Source organism: Camellia sinensis, chromosome 7 (assembly GCF_055761805.1).
Source record: "Camellia sinensis isolate YWXY chromosome 7, ASM5576180v1, whole genome shotgun sequence".
NCBI lineage: Eukaryota > Viridiplantae > Streptophyta > Magnoliopsida > Ericales > Theaceae > Camellia > Camellia sinensis.
In genome coordinates, this window is record NC_138967.1 from 35345719 (window position 1) to 35364757 (window position 19039).

The 19039-nt window shown below is 34.8% G+C and overlaps 1 protein-coding gene across 1 annotated transcript; it reads right to left on the bottom strand.

The window, feature by feature from the left end:
• Positions 1–2861: 2861 nt before the first annotated feature.
• Positions 2862–17051, bottom strand: LOC114261229 (3-isopropylmalate dehydratase large subunit, chloroplastic). Its single transcript, XM_028201470.2, has 15 exons — positions 16813–17051; positions 16583–16717; positions 16315–16485; positions 13716–13868; positions 13535–13603; positions 13316–13432; positions 11581–11655; positions 11322–11399; positions 11109–11204; positions 10582–10631; positions 5484–5538; positions 5135–5266; positions 4699–4749; positions 4445–4603; positions 2862–3292 (listed from the first exon to the last, which is right to left on the bottom strand). The coding sequence occupies exons 1-15, from the start codon at positions 16855–16857 to the stop codon at positions 3152–3154; spliced, it is 1527 nt and encodes a 508-aa protein (XP_028057271.1). The 5' UTR covers positions 16858–17051; the 3' UTR covers positions 2862–3151.
• Between the last annotated feature and the right edge of the window lie 1988 nt (positions 17052–19039).

Sequence of the window (19039 nt, forward strand, 5' to 3'; positions counted from 1 at the left end):
ACAATAGTAGTTCTAAACATTGGAACCGACAGAGATCTTTGTAACAGTAGCAGTAGCAGTAACAGTAACAGTCAATTGCTATGGATGCCACGGGTACAGTTCATAAAATAGGACAAACATTTATTCAGTAAACAATGTCGTTTCAGAAACAGTACAGTCAATTGTTCTAAACATAGTTGTACAACATTGTTACTCACAGATTACTGGGCTATAGGCAGGCTAATCAGCGTCCTCGGGTGTCAACCCTACACAGTTGCAGAACGAACGTACACTAAATTACATACTCGGGATTAATAACTTAGCCCCTAACTTGATTTGGTGTGGTTCTAAAACATTATCCTCATTATGATGCCTTAAACATGGCCTAGGAATGCTTAGGATGGAATGAGGATGCAAAAATGTACTTAACAATATTTTTCAAAACTTGCTGAAAATAGGGGTCTCGCTCGAGCGTGGTTTTCTTCGCTCGAGCGAGCTTACCGAATGAGAGAGGTCACTCGAGCGTAGACTCCCTCGCTCGAGCGATCTGCAAAAATGTGAAAAGTATTGATTGTTGAAATTCTCCGCTCGATGCTCGCTCGAGCGTGAGACACAGTTCCTCGTTCGAGCGTAAGTCTCGTCGCTCGAGCGTGCGTCTGCACACGCAAAAACCTGAGAGCTTGCAATTTACGCTCGAGTCAGCATTCCATCGCTCGAGTGGAATTCTGAAAACAAAGGTGGTCGCTCGAGGGTGGAATCCTTCGCTCGAGCGAGGAAGCCAAATTCTGGGTTTTCCAGATTTGCTTCCCAAGCTCAAATCATGGATCAAATATTTCAAAACTCATCCTTTTGGGCCAATTTTCTGGAAAACACTTAGAAACTCATAATACAACATGATTTAAAGATCATTTCATAAAATCAAAGCCCAAAAGTATACCAACTGAACACAAATTCAACCCAAAACTCAAGAACATGATGTAATTAAGCCATGCATGCATTTATTTGGAAGGTCAGATGAGAAAAGAAAAAGAAGAAAAGAAAAGAAAATTGTGATTTCTCATTCAAGTATAAAAATAAAAGAAATAATTATATTTTCTCATCATATTATTTGAAGAAATAACTAAAAAAAGTCAACGAAAATAACGAGTTACTATCATTTCTTCATTATAGATTGAGATCTTCTGAAAACTTGATGCATAATAGATAAGAATAAAGGGAGATTTATGTGTAAGTTCTAATAGGTAGACTTGTCCAATAGGTCTTATAATAATTAATGACATTTTTTATTAAACATTATTAAAAAACGTCATTAATTGATAATTTTCAGTGACAGTTTGAAAATTGTCACAAAAAGTCACTAATAATAATTTTTATTGACAGTTTAAAAAAATCGTCACAAAAAGTCACTAATTTTCAACTTTAGTGATAGTTTAAAAAATTTGTCATAGAAAAATGTCACTAATGGTAAGGTTTAACGACAATTTATAAAATTGTGACAAAAAAAAAAAATCATTAATTGTCAATTTTTAGCGATATGCAAAAAATCGTTACAAAAAAATTATTTTTAGCGACAATTTTACTATAACTTATTTTTAATAGAACTTGATGGGAATTAAATCCAACTATTAGGGCCTATTGATAGTTTAGCCAAGTTTAGTTTGCATAATTCTTTTTTGTTTTTCGGTTGATGTTTTCAAAACTTCATAAACAATTCTCAGGAAAAATAAGCAATGTATTTGGTTTCAATTTTCCAAATTTAATGTTTTGAAGATTGGGTTTTTTTTTTTTTTTTTTTTAGTGAATATTTTTAAAATTTTAAGTAATGTTTTTTCAAAAACTTTTTAGATGCACCTTACTTAGATGTATCTAAATTGAAAAATATTTGTGAAAAAATATTTTAAAAAATTAATGAATACACAAAAATACAAAAAATATATTAAATTTTCTTTTCTTTTTTTAATTTTATATTTTTGGTATTTAGTGATTTTTTTTTCAAAAAAAATTCACAAATATTATACTTTTTAAGTATATTTATGTTAAGTGTGTCCAAAAATTTTAAAAATTACTTAAAATATTAAAAAAATTTAATAAAAACAAAAGAAATACGCAAAAAATGAAAAAAATAATATTTTCTAAAAAGTGAATTCTAAAAATAGACACCGAACAGAGTGAATGGCTTTTTTGGCAGCTGGTAGAAGGATTAAAGTACATAAAATGGTTCAATTTTTGAAGCTGTTTGAACAATGCTGTGTGGATGGGTTTTTTATTTTTATTTTATGAAAAATGTTTTTTTTTTTTTTTTTTTTAATAAATTTTAAAAAGAGCATTTCAGTTCTTGCAAATTTAAGCAAGAAGGCCTTTTGGAAGTTGGAAAAACCTCTTTATTTTCTTTGCAAAAGGACTTTTTGTAAAGATGGTCCCTACAATTAATTCTCAACAGCTGCGTTTTCTTAGATTGTAAAAAGGATGGGGCATAGAATGAATGTTCTATAATGTGCAGCGGATGAACAAAGATTTTTGTTGTGTTTTATAACTTTTATTGGGTGTTATGTTTGTGCTTTAAGTTTATAAAAAATTAAATGTTATGTCAAAAGATTTTTTGGAATGGACTTTATTTTTATGATTTTTAAAATATTAAACGATATTTTATAAAATTTTAAAATTCTAAAAATATTTAGGTTATGTAGAAAACTTTGCCCAGATTAAAATTTTACTTTATCTTCAACAACTTGCAACTTGCGCCTGGTGTGCCTAGGTTCCAAGAGACCTTAATGCCGGGATGCACAAGCTTTTAAAAACAGACTCAGATAGCTTAATTTCTTTCTGCTAACCTCTGACATAACAAAAGCAATACACAGCAACCTAACAAGCAGATCAAAAACTACACAAACAGTGTATGCCTCGAGCATTTTATTAAAACAAACATTTTCTCTTCAATGTCGCAGCATATATAGTTTCACCACCACCAAGCATTTTGTATCTTCATTAACTAGTAAGATCAGATACTACTACCATCTCTCACAAAGATCATACATTAAAAGCTTCTACAAAATCAAAACATACAAGAAGTTCAGAGTAGAAGATAAACTGAACCTGACATTTTGCTTTAGCACCTCAATAAAAGGTCTTTCAGTGGGGCACAGAGGAATCACCGCAAGGGACGTTTAATGGCTTACTGCAAAAACTCTCTTGGATCTGTGACAAAGCCAGTCAAAGCAGAGGCTGCTGCTGTATATGGAGAAGCTAGATAAATTTGGCCTTCTTTGTGCCCCATTCGACCAGGGAAGTTTCTGTTTGTTGTTGATACACAGACCTGCAATCACGAGCCACTCTCAGGAGTTATAAAGGCGTATATTTGCCATACAAGTATGTTGTATATATCAGTATTGGAATAAAATGGATTATAGGAAAGATAATTTCCCTCTACAAACAATAGCAACTTTCTAAAATGAAATACAACCAGCCAGCTGTATAGTTGCTGGTGGGAATTAAAGCAACCCAGCATGTAGCCTTCTTCTTTGATATTAGTCTAACAAGAATACTTTATGGCCAAGGAGGCGGGATAGTACTAAATAATCTAGGGATAAACTAATCCTATGTTTGGTAGTACAAAACTGGCCCTGAACAACTAATCTCGTGGGACCTTTTATCCCGCATATGAGGGATTATCTTGTCCCAGAAGAAGGCCAACTTATCTTGGTACCAGATCCTCCTGCAATATTCATAACTATATAGCCTGATGCGATTGGTTATGAGGTCCAGGCAGAAAGCAAACCAAATTTTACAGAAGGTGATTAGCAGCCAAGTGGGACACTGGTAAAACATTTAAAATCCATTTGCTTCTCTCTCTTTATTCTTTTTTCTTTTTTTTTCTTCTCTTTTTTTGTGTGTTTCAGAAAGTGCGACAAGTTCACGCTGTTAAAAGAGGTCATTGTGACTGATATAAAGTTCAAATGGTCATTAGCAATTTGGTCAAAATGTGATGCGCAAAGACAGTCCATCCAGCTCATTCACTGAACTGAAAAGCAACAATCAAGAAATTTGAATGGATGACATTTCTTATCATTTCAAAAAGAAAAAGAAAAAAAACATACATATATATTTTATCACCTAGATGGCACAGATACTTCCAAGGAGGAGTCATATTCATGTAACCATATCAACTATTGATACTTGTTAAAACTCAAAAATAATGAAGTGGGTTCAAATGGGTAACAGCCCAGATTCAGAGCTGCTATGGGTATCTAGGGTCGTATTCACCATCAAAATAACCTAACAAAGATAGGTTCCAGAACAATATTTTTCTTTATTTCTTTTTATTCATTTATTTTGGAGGTAACAAGTCAGGAAGCAATGAATGTTGGGGGTGAGAACTGTAGGCAAGTCATATAATTCACTTTATAAAGCTACGATTTTTTCCATGATCAGTCAATTTATGTTCCAATAGAAAATAGGTATAACTTGCCTGAGGTTCATTCATGCGTGCATAAGTGTCTCTAGGGCCACCCAAACAAGCACCACAACTAGGACTTGCAGGTGTATCACAACCGGCTTCCTCAAATATCTGGGAACAGGTCTTGCCACCAGATCCTGGAACCGGAAGACTATATACGTCCATCCACACCTGAAAATTTGATCATACGAAAATACCATATTTTAAATGCTCTTCTTGAACATAGTCAAAAACTATTCAGCACTAGAAAGCCTAATGTTACCAACCTTTTGGGTAGCAGGGACAAGGAAAGTGGGAACTTTGACCTTCTTGCCTCCCTGCACGTAATACAATTAGCCCAATAGCTCCAAAAAAAGAAAAGAAAAAGCCACATGTAAACATAAAATTGTGGACAAAAAATAAAAAAGATAAAAAAAATTTAAAGAGCATGTAAATAAACAGTCAGAAAATGTAAAATAGGCTTACCACACCTACAAATGATTTATCATACATAATGTTATCTAGATTCTCCCCATTTAACTTAGAAAAATACCGTTTGCTTAGAATTCTCAGAGAAGAAACACTGGTAGTTTAAATTTAATTGCTGTCCGTACCCAGGAAAGTAAATATATTAGAGAAGTGAAGTCCAGATGCTTGTCAGCACAAAACAAACAAAATTCTGATGACAGGCAAAATAAGCAATATAGACATTCGATGTATTACCGAAGCTAGGAAAACTTTAGCTGCAGCAAGAAAATCTTCAGTTTTTCCACCAGTACAAGATCCAATATAGACTCTGTCAATTTTCACATCTTTGCATTCCCTTGCTAAAGCACGATTATCAGGAGAATGAGGCTACAAAATTATACAGAATAAATTACTCACTACAATGAATGGAAATACCAATATTTCAAAAATTATAATTTTCCCTGCAATTGAATTCCTTAAAAAGCAATCAATATACTTTGGTTTTTTGCTTAATTCTCATAAAAAATAAGAGAAGAAAAGAGAAATGCTTAATGGCTCCTTTTCTTCCTTATTTTGTCTAAGAAACTAGAGGTCTATAACTCACCTTCGCCACTAATGGCTCCAGCTTTGAGATATCAAATCTATATTCTGAAAGAAATCTAGAAGACACAAAATTAACTCATCAACAGAAATTACCTATTAAAGCAAAACAACAAATAAATTAATATAAGAGAGTTCTTGAAAAAAAGATAAGATGCATATATTGATTTTGCAAGTATGCATTTTAAATAGATTACGAATATTGATGACACGGTATTAAGTTTTTTCAAATCTACACAAGTACTCCCCAAGTTTATTAAGTAAATCTATTATCGCAAAAAAGAAATTTTTAACTCTTACGATAAATTTTTAACTTCAACAACACTAGAAAAAAACAAATTCTAAAGATGATTGTCAGGTGACCAGTTACCCCAAGAATTTTAAGCTGTACGAGAGAATGCAACTGAATATTTACATCCTCAACATGCCCCATCATGCGTATAATTAGGGTACAGGGAGCTAAAAACACATGCACTTTTGTCTATTCTGATGCCAGTTTAATAACCACCTCATCCAAAACCTTAAGAGTTGTTAGGGGTCGGATCAAACTTGTATATCAAGCTCTCACACATGCTGCATATCAACAAACATCTATGGTCTTTTTGTTTGTGTTCCCTGTATAAACTTTGTTACAAGCAAAAACCTGCTCAAGAAAATCCAAGCATCCCTGCTGCCAATGTCAAACTTTTGCCATATGAAGTCTGAGGCATCATTTAATAACTACCCATCAAAATTTTACAGTCCTATTCATTATGAAGTCTGGGGTGACGATTGGTTCAATGGTAAAACCTTGGCCTAATAACCTTGAGGTTATGGGTTCAAGTTTCGGGGCAATCATTTTGTGCACTATGCCAAAGGTTAGGTGTGTACCCAATCTTTCCCCTCCCAAACACACACTAATGTGTAGTAATTGGGTGTTGTTTATTTATTATCAAAGCAATTAAGATTGCTTCAGCCAAAAAATAAAAAAGGAATTGGTGTTGCATAAGCCAAAGATCATAGTATATAATTGTTTGTATAATTAGGTTTTCCTGTGTCTAAATATAGTTCAGCTTAAAGGAGCACACCAAGCAGGACCCCACCCTCATGGATAAACAGAACCTGGAACTTGTGTATAACAATAGAAGTTCATGATAGGAAATCAAGCTGACAGGAATGAACTATGGCTTCTGAACAATGGATATCCAATTAATGGATATATTTGCCCCAAAAACACATTTAAATGGGATATAGAGAAGTTCAAATTGGATTGCTAGGGTTTGGATAGTTGTGCTAGAATCAGAAGACAGCTCTGTAGAATGTCCAACTACTAGAGCTTTTTATACAACAGAGGTGGTAAAGCTGTTTAAACTTTGAAGTACAACCACAAAGTATACATGACAAATACTATGATGACCATAACTATATTTCTTTGTTTATGTTCTTACACTAACAATTCAGAGAAAGGGTGTTGGATTAAGGGTGTTTACGGCGATGACTTTACTGGGTTTGAAAAAGAGTTTAGAAAGGGAACCACCATTCAGTTATTCAGACATTCTAGGAACATTCATATTATCATTCACGGAGCAAAAGAAAGTTTCTTGAAGGTTTTTTTATGGCAAAGATACAATGACATTCTTGTTCTTGCGATTGTTCACAGAGATTGTTTGCAGAAACTTAGAAATGGACACCTTAGCAAACACATACAATGCTAAACTAGCAAGTAGGCTTTGCCAGTTCATTCCCCATGGAAGGAAATAACATTTCTAGGGATCTAAAAAGAAGAAGGGAAAAAAAAAAAAACACTGACCAAAAAGCACCTAACTTTCAGATAGGTTTGTTATATTTCTCTGACAGGATGATCAACTCTCTTCCTATTAGATTACGTCTACGTGAAAAAACCCAAGTAGGGTTAGTAAATATCTCAAGAAAAAGGTTATTAACATTAGTGCTTATGCTCAAGTTCCAAATGGCTAAGCCCAGGGGTGGATTTTTGCCATTGAATGCAATGGAGAAGGAAGTAAACTGATCAATATCTCAGGGATGTTTAGTGATTCTCTCAAGTGATGTACTTTGTAAGAATTTATGTATTTATTGATTGTTGTTGTAGATGTATTGTATTATTGATATTACAAGGATTCCTATTATATAGGAGAGGATTTGGGTAGTAGGTGAGGAGTAGGTGAGGGTACATTGGTGGTAGGTGTAGTAGGTGTGGTAGTAGGTGGTGGTAGGTGTAGGTACATTTTAACAGCCCCCCGCAAACTCAAGGAGGATAGGAACTAACCAACTTGAGTTTGGAGAGAGTTACAAAACAAGAAAATACATAATAATAAAAGAGGATAAGAGACACTGTATGGTCGTGTCAGACCATTGGTGAAGACACTGGATGGTGGTGTCATAACGTTGTAGAGGACACTGTATGGGGGTGTCATAACCATGTAGAAGACAGTTTATGGGGTCATGTCGGACCGTTGTAGCAGACACTGTGTAGTCGTGTCAGACCGATGTAGAAGACAGTTTATGGGGTCATGTCGGACCGATGTAGAAGACAGTTTACGGGGTCATGTCGGACCGTTGTAACAGATACTGTTGTGACAGTTGTTGTGACAGTTTACGGAGTCTTGCTGGACCCTTGTAGAAACTAACCGGAATCAATGTCGGGACAGTTTACAGAGTCTTGTCGGACCCTTGTAGAAACTAACCGGAATCTATGTCGGGACAGTTTACAGAGTCTTGTCGGACCCTTAAAAAGTCGCACCCTCAAAAGGTGTGCCCAAATTTTTTTTTTTTTTTTAAAAGGCGTGCCATCAAAAGGCGTGCCCAATCCATAAAAAGGCGTGCCATCAAAAGGCGTGCCCAATTCATCAAAAGGTGTGCCGGACATGATGGCGAGGCACGTGAGTGTCTTGGTTGGCGCGCCCGTTTGTCGTCTGGCGTGGCGCGCGATACGCGTGGCTGCCTTGGTTATTTAACCTAGACGAAGGCTGAGGCTGAGGCTGAGACAAGAAACTGAGAGAAACCTCTGAAAATTTGCATTCTGAAAGACTCGGTAAACACTCTGTAACCCAGAAAAAAATGGCTTCGTCTTCCCGTAGTCTGCTCACTCTCTTTCCCGACCTCAACGAGTCAACAAGAGAGATAACTGGTGCGGTGGCACTGGAACCTCAACCAAGCGCCCCGGAGTTTGCTCCGTTGAACTTTCCGATGCGGTCTGTGGAGCAAAGAATGGCAGTGCAAACGGATGTGGAGGCCAATCAGTATACATTGAAGTCATGTGTGGAAACCATGGCTGCGGTTACAAATTTGTCAAACCGGCTGCAGAGTAGGACAAATGAGGTGCAGCATTTAAATGCCCAGCTGGCTCTGCTCCAACGCATGTATAAGGATGCGCGAGTAGAGATCAGTGTGCTAAAGGCAGAAAACAAGGAGCTGAAGCGGAAGGCCACCGTGATGTTCCGATTCGGAGGGCCACCATATGCTGCAGTGGAGGAGCAGGGAGGAGGCAACTTGCTTGGTGGTCTAGGAAGCACGGAGGCAACACCGTCAAGGGCCGCGCAGGACGGAGGCAAGAAGAAGAGACCGGCGGCAGAGTAGATAAGAAAAAATCCCGCCTGTGGATGTGTTGTTTGTTTTGTTTTGTTTTGTTTTGTTTTTTTTTTTTTTTTTTTTATGTAAAAAATGTGATCGGGGTTGATCCCTGAGATGAATAAAATATGGTTTGTTGTGCAAATTTGTAAATTATTATTTATTTATTTTTTATTTTTATTTTTTGAATGGAAAAATTATGTGTCAAAATAATATATTATAACAAACATATATATATAGTAAAATAAAAGAAAGTGCGCTGGATTATGGCTCCAGGCCTCTTTTCTTTTCTTTTTTTTTTTTATGAAAAGAAGGGAATCGAAAAATAAAATAAATAAAGAAATAAGGGGATGGTGATGAAATGATGAAGAAAAAGAATAAAGGTGGGGAACAGACTGTTCGACAAGTTAATGGGTCTAAAAAAAATATATATAATAATAATAATAATAATAATAATAATTATAATAATAAAAAGAATGGGACAAAGTGGGAGTGTGTGTGGAGAATTATTATTTTAAAGGATGAGGTATGGGCAGCAATTCTCACGACAGCTCAAATTTCTCTAGTCTTGAAGGGTCCATGTGGACTATGTACTTTCTGGGTTTGTTCCCCCCCACTAATCTTGATAATAATGAAGAAGGCAAGAAGCAGAGAAAGGCTTGTTTGGAACTGGGTTGGTGCCGAGAGTGAGAAGATGCGGACGTGGAAATTCTGGCGGCCGAGTAATCAGAGGCGGAGAACCTGAGGGCATCGCTTTGACTGAATAGCATGGATGCCGATCCTCCCAGCGGATCTGCGCCGCCGACGTATCGGGGGGAGCCGCGCAAGGAAGAGTCTGCCGACAAGAAACTATCGCCCACGGATCTTAATGAATACACGCAAGAAGCTTGGCAGTCAGATGCCTGAATCAGATCTCCAGATTCTTATGGAAGCTGGTGATGTGGATAAGGATGAACATTTGGATTACGGGGAGTTTGTTGCTATTTCTTGGCTGATGAAGTCGAGACCAACAATGAAGAAGTCATTAATGCCATCATGCAGGATGTGGACACCGACAAGGATGGACGTATAAGTCATGAAGAGTTTGCATCAATGATGAAGGGCGGGACGGATTGGAGAAAAGCATCAAGGCAGTATTCAAGAGAGACGGTTAGTGTGTAGAGGTCCGGCGGGCGGCCAAGGCGAGGCTGCCGCCCGCCGGGGAAGCAAAATTACTAGCTTCTTTAACCTTGCTCTGATACCATGTAAGAATTTATGTATTTATTGATTGTTGTTGTAGATGTATTGTATTATTGATATTACAAGGATTCCTATTATATAGGAGAGGATTTGGGTAGTAGGTGAGGAGTAGGTGAGGGTACATTGGTGGTAGGTGTAGTAGGTGTGGTAGTAGGTGGTGGTAGGTGTAGGTACATTTTAACATACTTATATTTCACAAAACCAAATAAATATAAAGAAGATATACAAACAGCAAATGTAATTTATTTTTAGCATCAGAAATAATGGACTTAGGGAAAGGATTCATCTCTCACTACCTTGCTTGCTCATCGCTGTAAACAGCTTCATAGGGGATAGATGTCTTATCCTGTAAACAAATGACACAACTATTAAGTCTTGACAATGCCAGCTAGCCAGGTAAAATTACCCTTGTCCCAAAATTGCTGACCATGTTGGAAAAGAATTTTTCACAATGGTTTAGAAAATCAGATCCAATGCACACACCTATGATTATAATTTGGTATTCCATTTTTTCAAATAAAAGCGAGCCATATTCAATTAGTGTTTTTTGTCTATAACATGTCATTTAGATTTTAAAAGTAGCTAGCAAAAAACTCAATTATAGGAAGTCATCAACATCTGAACATGGAAAATAAGTTCAGCATATCAAAAAAACGAAAAGAAAATTAGGACTATAATTTTGGGACAAATGAATAAGTATATAGAATAACCACTTTTTGGGAAACTAGCTATAACCAAAAAGCCTAGGCAGACAATATAGTTGTTGTGAGAGAGAGAGAGAGAGAGAGAGAGAGGAGGGAAGGGGGAAGATTTATTCATTAACCTCAAGATATTTATATGTAGTACTGTCAGCAGGGACAACACCATTCTTTCCCCCAGCTTCAACAACCATGTTGCATAATGTCATCCTTTCTTCCATCTAAGCAGTATAGATCAATGAAAAAATTATCACATGATTGAAATAGTTAGTAAACAACTTCATAAGGAGATACAGAGTGGTTTTACACACTTGCATTGAAAGATTAAATGAACTTACAGTTAAACTTTCAACAGTAGAGCCAACAAACTCCATCGCTTTATAAGTTGCACCGGACATAGATATCTCACCAATAATCTGCAATGTCAAAATCCATTAAATGAAACAACAAATATTAGAGGCTCTGACAAATGATTACAACCTGAAAAATCCCAAACAACCAATTGAAGCCAACTTACAAACATGCATAACTTATTTAGTACGAGAAGAAATGATGCCCAGAAAAAGAAATATACACCGAACACCTGACAAAACTTACCTGCAAAATCAAATCTTTTGCAAGCAGATAATCTGGCATTTCGCCATCCATCACAAATCTTAGAGTTGGAGGCACCTGAAATTTGAACATGTAAGCAGATTGCAAGTAATTGGAGCAGGCAAGCATGAAAAGATATAACTAGAGCAACGTGACAAGTAAGGGAAACAATAGAAAGTAATAGGTAGACATGTGCCACTAAAGAAACTTGACTAAACACATGCAGCAGAACAAAAATTGGCAAAGGATGGTGCAGCAAATTATAATTTTACTGGCTCTATATTTGTTAAAAAATAACCAAAGTGTTTGGTTTCAGTTTTCTAAAAATTGAGTTTTTTGTTTTTCGCGTTTTTTTGTTTTTAGTGAATATTTTCAAAATTTTAAGCAATTTTTTTACTTTTTTAGATGCACCTTACCTAGATGTATCTAAATAGTAAAATATTTAAAAAAATTAATAAATACACAAAAATACGAAAAATGTATTGAATTTTCGTAATTTTTTTATATTTATGGTATTTAGTATTTTTTTTAAAAAAAATTTCACAAATATTATACTTTTTAAGTGTATTTATGTTAGATGTGTCTAAAAATTTAAAAAAATTGCTTAAAATATTAAAAAAATTCAGTGAAAACAAAAAAAATATGGAAAATGAAAAAAGTAGAATTTTCTGAAAACTGAAACCGATCAGTTTTCTCTGTTAGTATTTTAAGATTCCAGATTTTGTAATATTAGCACTGTAAAACATGCAAACATTATTTTGGTTTCCACAAGATTGTGACAATTATCTAAAACAGGCTCTACTACAAACCTTGTTATTGTCATTTCAGAAATTAGTTCAGACTACAAATATATTGAAATCCATTAAACCAGTTATTATATATATATATGTATATATATATATTAATTACTAGCAATAAGGCGCATGGTTTACTACAAGATGTTGAAGCTGAGAGCCTCAATATGGAAAAAAGAAGGCAGGAGGAACTCACAGGTTTTCCCGGAAAACAAAAACCAAGCTGTAGTTTCAATATACAGCTTAAATAACTCTTCCATTAAAGATCTATTTTTCTTGAACATTCAAATCTCTTCTGGAGAATTCATGCCCAAACATAGAATTAAAAGGGAATGGAACAAGCACATAAATTAATTTACCACCCCCATCCACACACGCACATAAATTAATTAATCAGGGGGAAAAACCCTCTCATCCACGCACCTAAGAATAAGCAAAACAGCCAAGCACACGTATAAATTCCAAAGTTTACCAAGCAATCATCCAATCATTTTATGCACAATATATGACAACAAATCTGTGCAGAATGTGTAAGTCCAGGTTCTAGACAGAAAGAATTGTTTGAAGGTATTATCACTTCACATATGTCAAAACTTGTTGGGAAAAGAATGTGTACTGTTGGATGCAAAGTAAGGAAAACATGAAAGTTTGAAGGCATTATCACATCACTTATGTCAAAATTTGTTGGGAAAAGAATGTGTATTGTTGGATGCAAAGTAAAGAAAACATGAAAATATGATAAGTGGCATCTAACTCGCAGCATAAGTGGCATCCAGATTACAATATTAGTAAGAGATTCACAATATCTAAGAGTAAGAAGGAAGTCTTCCTAACTGCAATTTACATGAACAAAAAATTTAGGGAAAGAAACAAATTGTACAAAATAAACAACCAACTAAAACATCGGACAATGGAAAGAAAAAAAAAAAAAAGCATTTACAAACCTTAAGCAAAAGTTTTCCAGTGCCTAACACAAAACCTGCATCAGTATTGCCAATTCCTGTAGCGAACTGGCCAAATGCTCCAGCAGTACATGTGTGGGAGTCTGTTCCTAGAAGGACCTGAAATTAGGGTGCAACAATTACTGTTGACATATAAGCACAGAAAATTGAATACTTCTTAATAATCTAACATGTATTTAAAAGAGAGAGGGAAAAAAGCACCTCTCCAGGCCTGCAATGACCTTCTTGGGCAAGAGCAATGTGGCATACACCTTTATAATCTGGGTTAGCCTGTAAAATCATTAGACAAATTTTATTCCCCATTTACAAAGATATGCAATACACAAAAAACTTTTTGCAAGATATTATAGAAGTTCACATAAAAAAAGGACAAAAATTGTACCTTGAAATCCCCAAGATCTTTAATATCATAGAAGTACTTGATATTTTGTTCCATGCAAAAATCCCTTAAAATATCAACATTACGATTTGCTCGTTCGTCAGTCGTGAATATGTAGTGGTCAGGTATGATCACAAGCTTCTCACGGTCCCAAACCTACAACGTTGAAAGAGATGAGCAGCTACATATATATTTTGACATTTACAAAGATTGTTTTCTTTTAAGGAAAAGTGCGGCAAAAAGGACTGAAACCTAAACAGCAAAAACTCTAAAACACAAGGCAAGCTACGGTGGATGTAAACATCAAAGATAATGGCATGCGTGTAATAAATTATGTTTCATTTTGAAACAGCTAAATAACAACAAAACAATTATGAAAAGCAGTCAATATTGTTAGGTATTTTATGCTTGGCAATCCCGTTGGACAAAACTCCATTCAATTGTAATTGCATCCGCTCTTTTGTTTTTGCGAGAATGAGAGTGTTTAGATGCGAATTCAACCCAATTTATAGTTTGTGCTTGAGCAGAGCAGTTTGTGCTGAAGGAGAGGTATGTGCGCTCCAACAGAGAAAGTTGCGATTGAGTAAAGAAGCCGTTTGTACCGAAGTAGAGAAATGCGTGCTCGAGCAGAGAAATGTTCGCTTGAGCGCATAAATGTGTGCTCAAGTAGTCAAGACATGCTTGCAGCTTCTCAGAGCCTTAGAGAAAAATCCTACAATATCAAAAAGTTCGCTCGAGTGACCAAATGTGCGCTCGAGCAGTCGAAGGCGGTTTCAGTTACTTAAATGTGCATTTTTTTATCTCTAAGGTGAGACTCTCAAATATTCATCATGACGTGTGAAAACCAGAGAAAGAGAGTTCTCTAGCGTGATCTATATGTGTACCTTGATGAATTGAGAGTGATCTATGGTTCAACAAGCTTTACATTGAAGATCATCAAGGGATTTATCATTCAAATACACTTTCCTAGAGAGATGTTTATTGGTGGATTCCGAAGAACTTGATTTATGAAGCTTTGGTGTATTCCGAAGTGGCTCATTGTCGTGGATTCGAATTTGGCGTTATGGATTCAATGTTGGGTGAAACAATTCCGATATGAAGATGGTGTTGGAAAAGGCACAACAGTTGGGTTCAATTTGGGTGTGGATTTGCTAGATGATTGAGGGTTCTCTTGTGTAATTTCATTGTCTTCTTAGTGGATTATTTTGTGGCATTGACCCATGGTTCTTTGTCACAATTGGAGGAGTTCAATTGTAGCCTTTTCACGTAAAATCGTTGTGTCGTTTTATTGTTGTTTGATAGTAGATCTAATTCAATTCTCTCTTTAATTGGATTAGATCTATGATTGTTTGATTGTAAATTGTTGTTCATTGTTGAAATTGAAATCTAATTACAAATCACAATCTCAGAGGATTTCAGATTTTTTAAATATAGGCCTCGTTTGGGAAATTGGCTATTTTAGTTTTTAATTATTTTAGTAGGCTAAAATACTTGTGTTTGGGAAGAGAGTTGGACTTTTTTGTAATTGGATATGATGCTTGTGAGAGAAAAAGTGAAATGATTATGGGTTTGATATGATATTTTGTCTTATTGGCTTTTTAGCCTATTTTGTCTTTTTTGTAAACTATGCCAAAGGTTAGGTGTGTTACAATCTTTTCTCTCCCAAACACATTAATGTATACTAATTGAGCGTTGTTTCCTAGTTATTAATAAAAGGGTCTTGCTAACAAGTGCCCATAGGGCATAAGTAAAAGACAATATTAGTAGAACACAATACACTTTTCACTAACTTCAATGCACTTTTATTGAAATTAATATATTTTTTAAACATTTTTACATATTTTCAAGAGACCTTTTACATACTTGCCAGCATTAAACAATGGCCATGACGCACTTGTTAGCATTTAACTTAATAAAATTCAAAGGATTATTCCATTTTCGAAGTGATTAGCATTTTTGAAATCAACAACAATATGAATTCAATAATTGTTATGGATCCCACAACACAATGTTCCACAATTTTCTCCAACTATGTATTAATTTAAGCTCAATACAAGGTTAAAGTATAAAACTTTGATGGGTACTGAATCGCCTCATCATGTGTAATGAAGAATTCTAGATGAAATAATAAGAATAATTTTTTTTTCCTGTTTTAGTAATTCATTTTGCTTTTTGTTTAATGAAATGTCATTCTAGGGTTTCAATGGATGACCTCAAAATCTGTGTTTCAGTTTGGTGATTGAACTGTTGCATTTCATAAATCACAACTTATCTTAATTAAATAAGGCAAATACTAACAAGTGCACTGGGGCATTGTCTAATACTAGGATTGATGTAAAATGTGCTTTGAAAACAGGTGAAAATACTAAAAGAGTTATGAAATTAGTGAAACTTGGTCTGAAATAGATGCAAAGTGTTGATTTTTTCTTCTTTTTCTTAAGCCCAGGGCAGCAAGACCCTTTGAATAATACAGCTTAATTCAAAGTATACAAATCATTCAAATGCCTAGTAACAATTACCAAATGAACTAAGAATAGTAACCTTCAAGCACTTAATTGGTTTCCAAAAAAAAAAACATAGTGAGGTAATACAAATTCTACACCTTTGCATTCTGGCCAAACTCTTTCTTGAAGATTCCAATCGAGCCAGGTCCACAAACATCATGAGTCATCAAGACATCAACATTGACCCAGACATTCTCACCTGGGCTGAGATGGGGTTTCTCAGAAGACCTAGCCAAGATCTTCTCAGTCATTGTCATTGCTGTCTTGACCTAAAAAAATAAAATAAAACCCACCATTAAGATACACAAGATTGACAAACCCATCTTGCAAAAACATCAATCTAACAACAAATGAACAAAACCCTACTGAACCAGTGGTGGCGGGTTTGCGTTCAGATTGCTGAGGTGCCATGACGGACACAATTTTCCTGGAAACACTTTTCGTGGCATTTCGCATGGAAAATGAGGATTGTGAAGAGAAAGCAGAAAGACCCACATCTTCCTGAACATCAATAAAGAAAAAAGAGAGAATCACAGATGGGTCAGTGAGATTTTGTTGAGAAAATTTTGAGATATTTGGAGAGGTATTGAGAGTACCTTCTTGATGAAAGGTGTGGAGCAAGCTATAGCAGAGGAAGCCATTGTATCGTGTATCTGAAGAAAATCGAGGTTTGACGCCTGGTTTTCCTGGGAAATTTTGGGGGCGGAGCGCTGTAAGTGGCCTGGAGGCTGGTCTCAATCTGCAGATGTGGTTGAGGATTCGTTTGGGATGGGTTGACTCTTTGGCGCTGGGTTAAAAAGTTTCGGTTGAGAAAGAATTAGGCTAATTTGGGGAAGACTAAATAAGTGTAGTTTTTGACTTTTATTGAATTATGTGTAAAAAAAGTAGAGAGGAGATGCTGATTGATGTGACTCAAAAAAGATAAAAAGATAAAAAGTATGGACTAAAATAGTCTAGCCAAACTTGGCCTTATTTTTTTTTTGGTGAAAAAATATAATAATTATGATTGAACGTGCTATTTTATGTTATTGAATTAAAAAATTTATTACACCTTTTTGTTATTAAAATAGTCTCATTAAAATAGTCTCAAATCTAACCTAACCCTTCTTTCCAAACGAAGCTAGAAAATGTTTCCCAGGCGACACCATTTCGATTAAAAATTTAAAAAATGCTATGAGTCTTAAATTTTTTACTAAATGAATGACTAAATATCTCATATAAGTATGAGGTTCATAAAAAATGTAAACCCTACCTTTATGTGAGATATTTAATTATTCATTTGATCAAAAATTTAATATCTTTATCATTATCCATTAAATTTATAGAGTATTTGGATAGTTATATAAGTATATTATTTATTTATTTATTTATTTATTTTTGAGTCATCATTTTTATTTTTTTTATATATCTTCTTCTAAATTTTTTTAATCTAAATTTTTTTTAAATATATTTATTTAGAGTATTCTAAACAACTCTCTAGTCTAACAAAAATGTTTGGTAAATCCTTTTTATCGATAAAAGTCTATAACAAAGTGTTTTTGTAGAAAATTTTTGAAATTTTTTTTGTAGGAATATAAGTGTTGGACAATCTTCAATGTATTCAAAGAAAGAATTAAAAAAAGGAGAGAGACTATTTGATTACAAAACATCAAAACAGTATATATAAAAAAAATAAAACAACAGTTTCTTATTTTGTTACAAAAACAAAATCAGAATCAGAAAAAGAAAAAATTAATAAAATAGAAAAGTAAACTAATTATTTACCTTATTATTTTCTTGAACAAAATTTTGATCAAGTCCAGTGTTTAACACTGTGTCCTTAAGACAGATTCGTTCACTCCACAGTGCTTTCAAATTGTGGACGTCTATCTCTTAGGATAAAATGATTAACAACGAATAGTAGCAGCACTACAAACTATTCGCATAACAAACACACTTTGTGTTTACACTATTTCTTACAAGAAAAATAATGCAGCAAAATGCAGAAGTTGAAAGCAGCAGAGAAAAACGAAAATTTTGTACAAAATCCAAATGAGAGACTACCTATTTATATATGGAATATTGGCTTTTCAAAACAGGTAGAAAACCTATTCGGATAGGGATGAATATGTATAAGACCTGTTCGGTTTGAATTAAACATATACAAAATCTGTATGGTTTGAATTGAACAGATATGGGTTTGAACTAAACATATATGAACTTATTCAGACAGGTATGGAATCTGTACAAAAAGGTTTGAAGAGGTGCAAGCCAAAATTTGAATTTTTTCAAAGAAATTTGAATTCAAATGGTAGAATTTATTTTCCAAATAAAAAAAAATTCGAATGTTTTTAACCCAAAAAGAATTAATATTGAGCCGGACAAACCTAACCCAACCTCACACCACTTATCTGTGCCCCAGCCTAACCCGCCCGGACGGACGACGGCGGCGGCCCGCGCATGTGTTTTTGTTTTGGGTCAAATGGGTCTAGCCTACTTTGCCCATAACCTTACCCTTTCATAAAACTTGGGTACCTCTTAGGGCCTTCCTCAAGTTGTAAACCTAAGCCTTATAAAGTCACACAAAATTTGTCCACCAAAGCAATATGGGACAAACCTTAACTTTAACATTCATAGAAATTTCACCAAACACACCATTTTCATGGAGCTCATTTTGGCATCAATTTCTTATTCATTCGATAATGGTTTTGAGCAACCTAATATACGATGTGAATCGTTACGTGACAAAGAACCCGTTGCCACATGGACCCATCAACTTTAACACATAGGTCCCACTTCAAAATTAGACCAAAGTTTGAAAAAAATCTATTTTTTCCCAAACCA

Bases quoted from the DNA above. Each gene is read 5' to 3' on its own strand.
- LOC114261229 (XM_028201470.2), bottom strand. From the start codon at position 16,857: ATGGCTTCCTCTGCTATAGCTTGCTCCACACCTTTCATCAAGAAG. The intron at 13,604-13,715 runs GTACAATTTTTG...ATGATTTTACAG, and splicing joins AAGATCTTGGGGATTTCAAG to GCTAACCCAGATTATAAAGG. The intron at 3,293-4,444 runs GCAAGTTATACC...TCGTGATTGCAG, and splicing joins CACGCATGAATGAACCTCAG to GTCTGTGTATCAACAACAAA.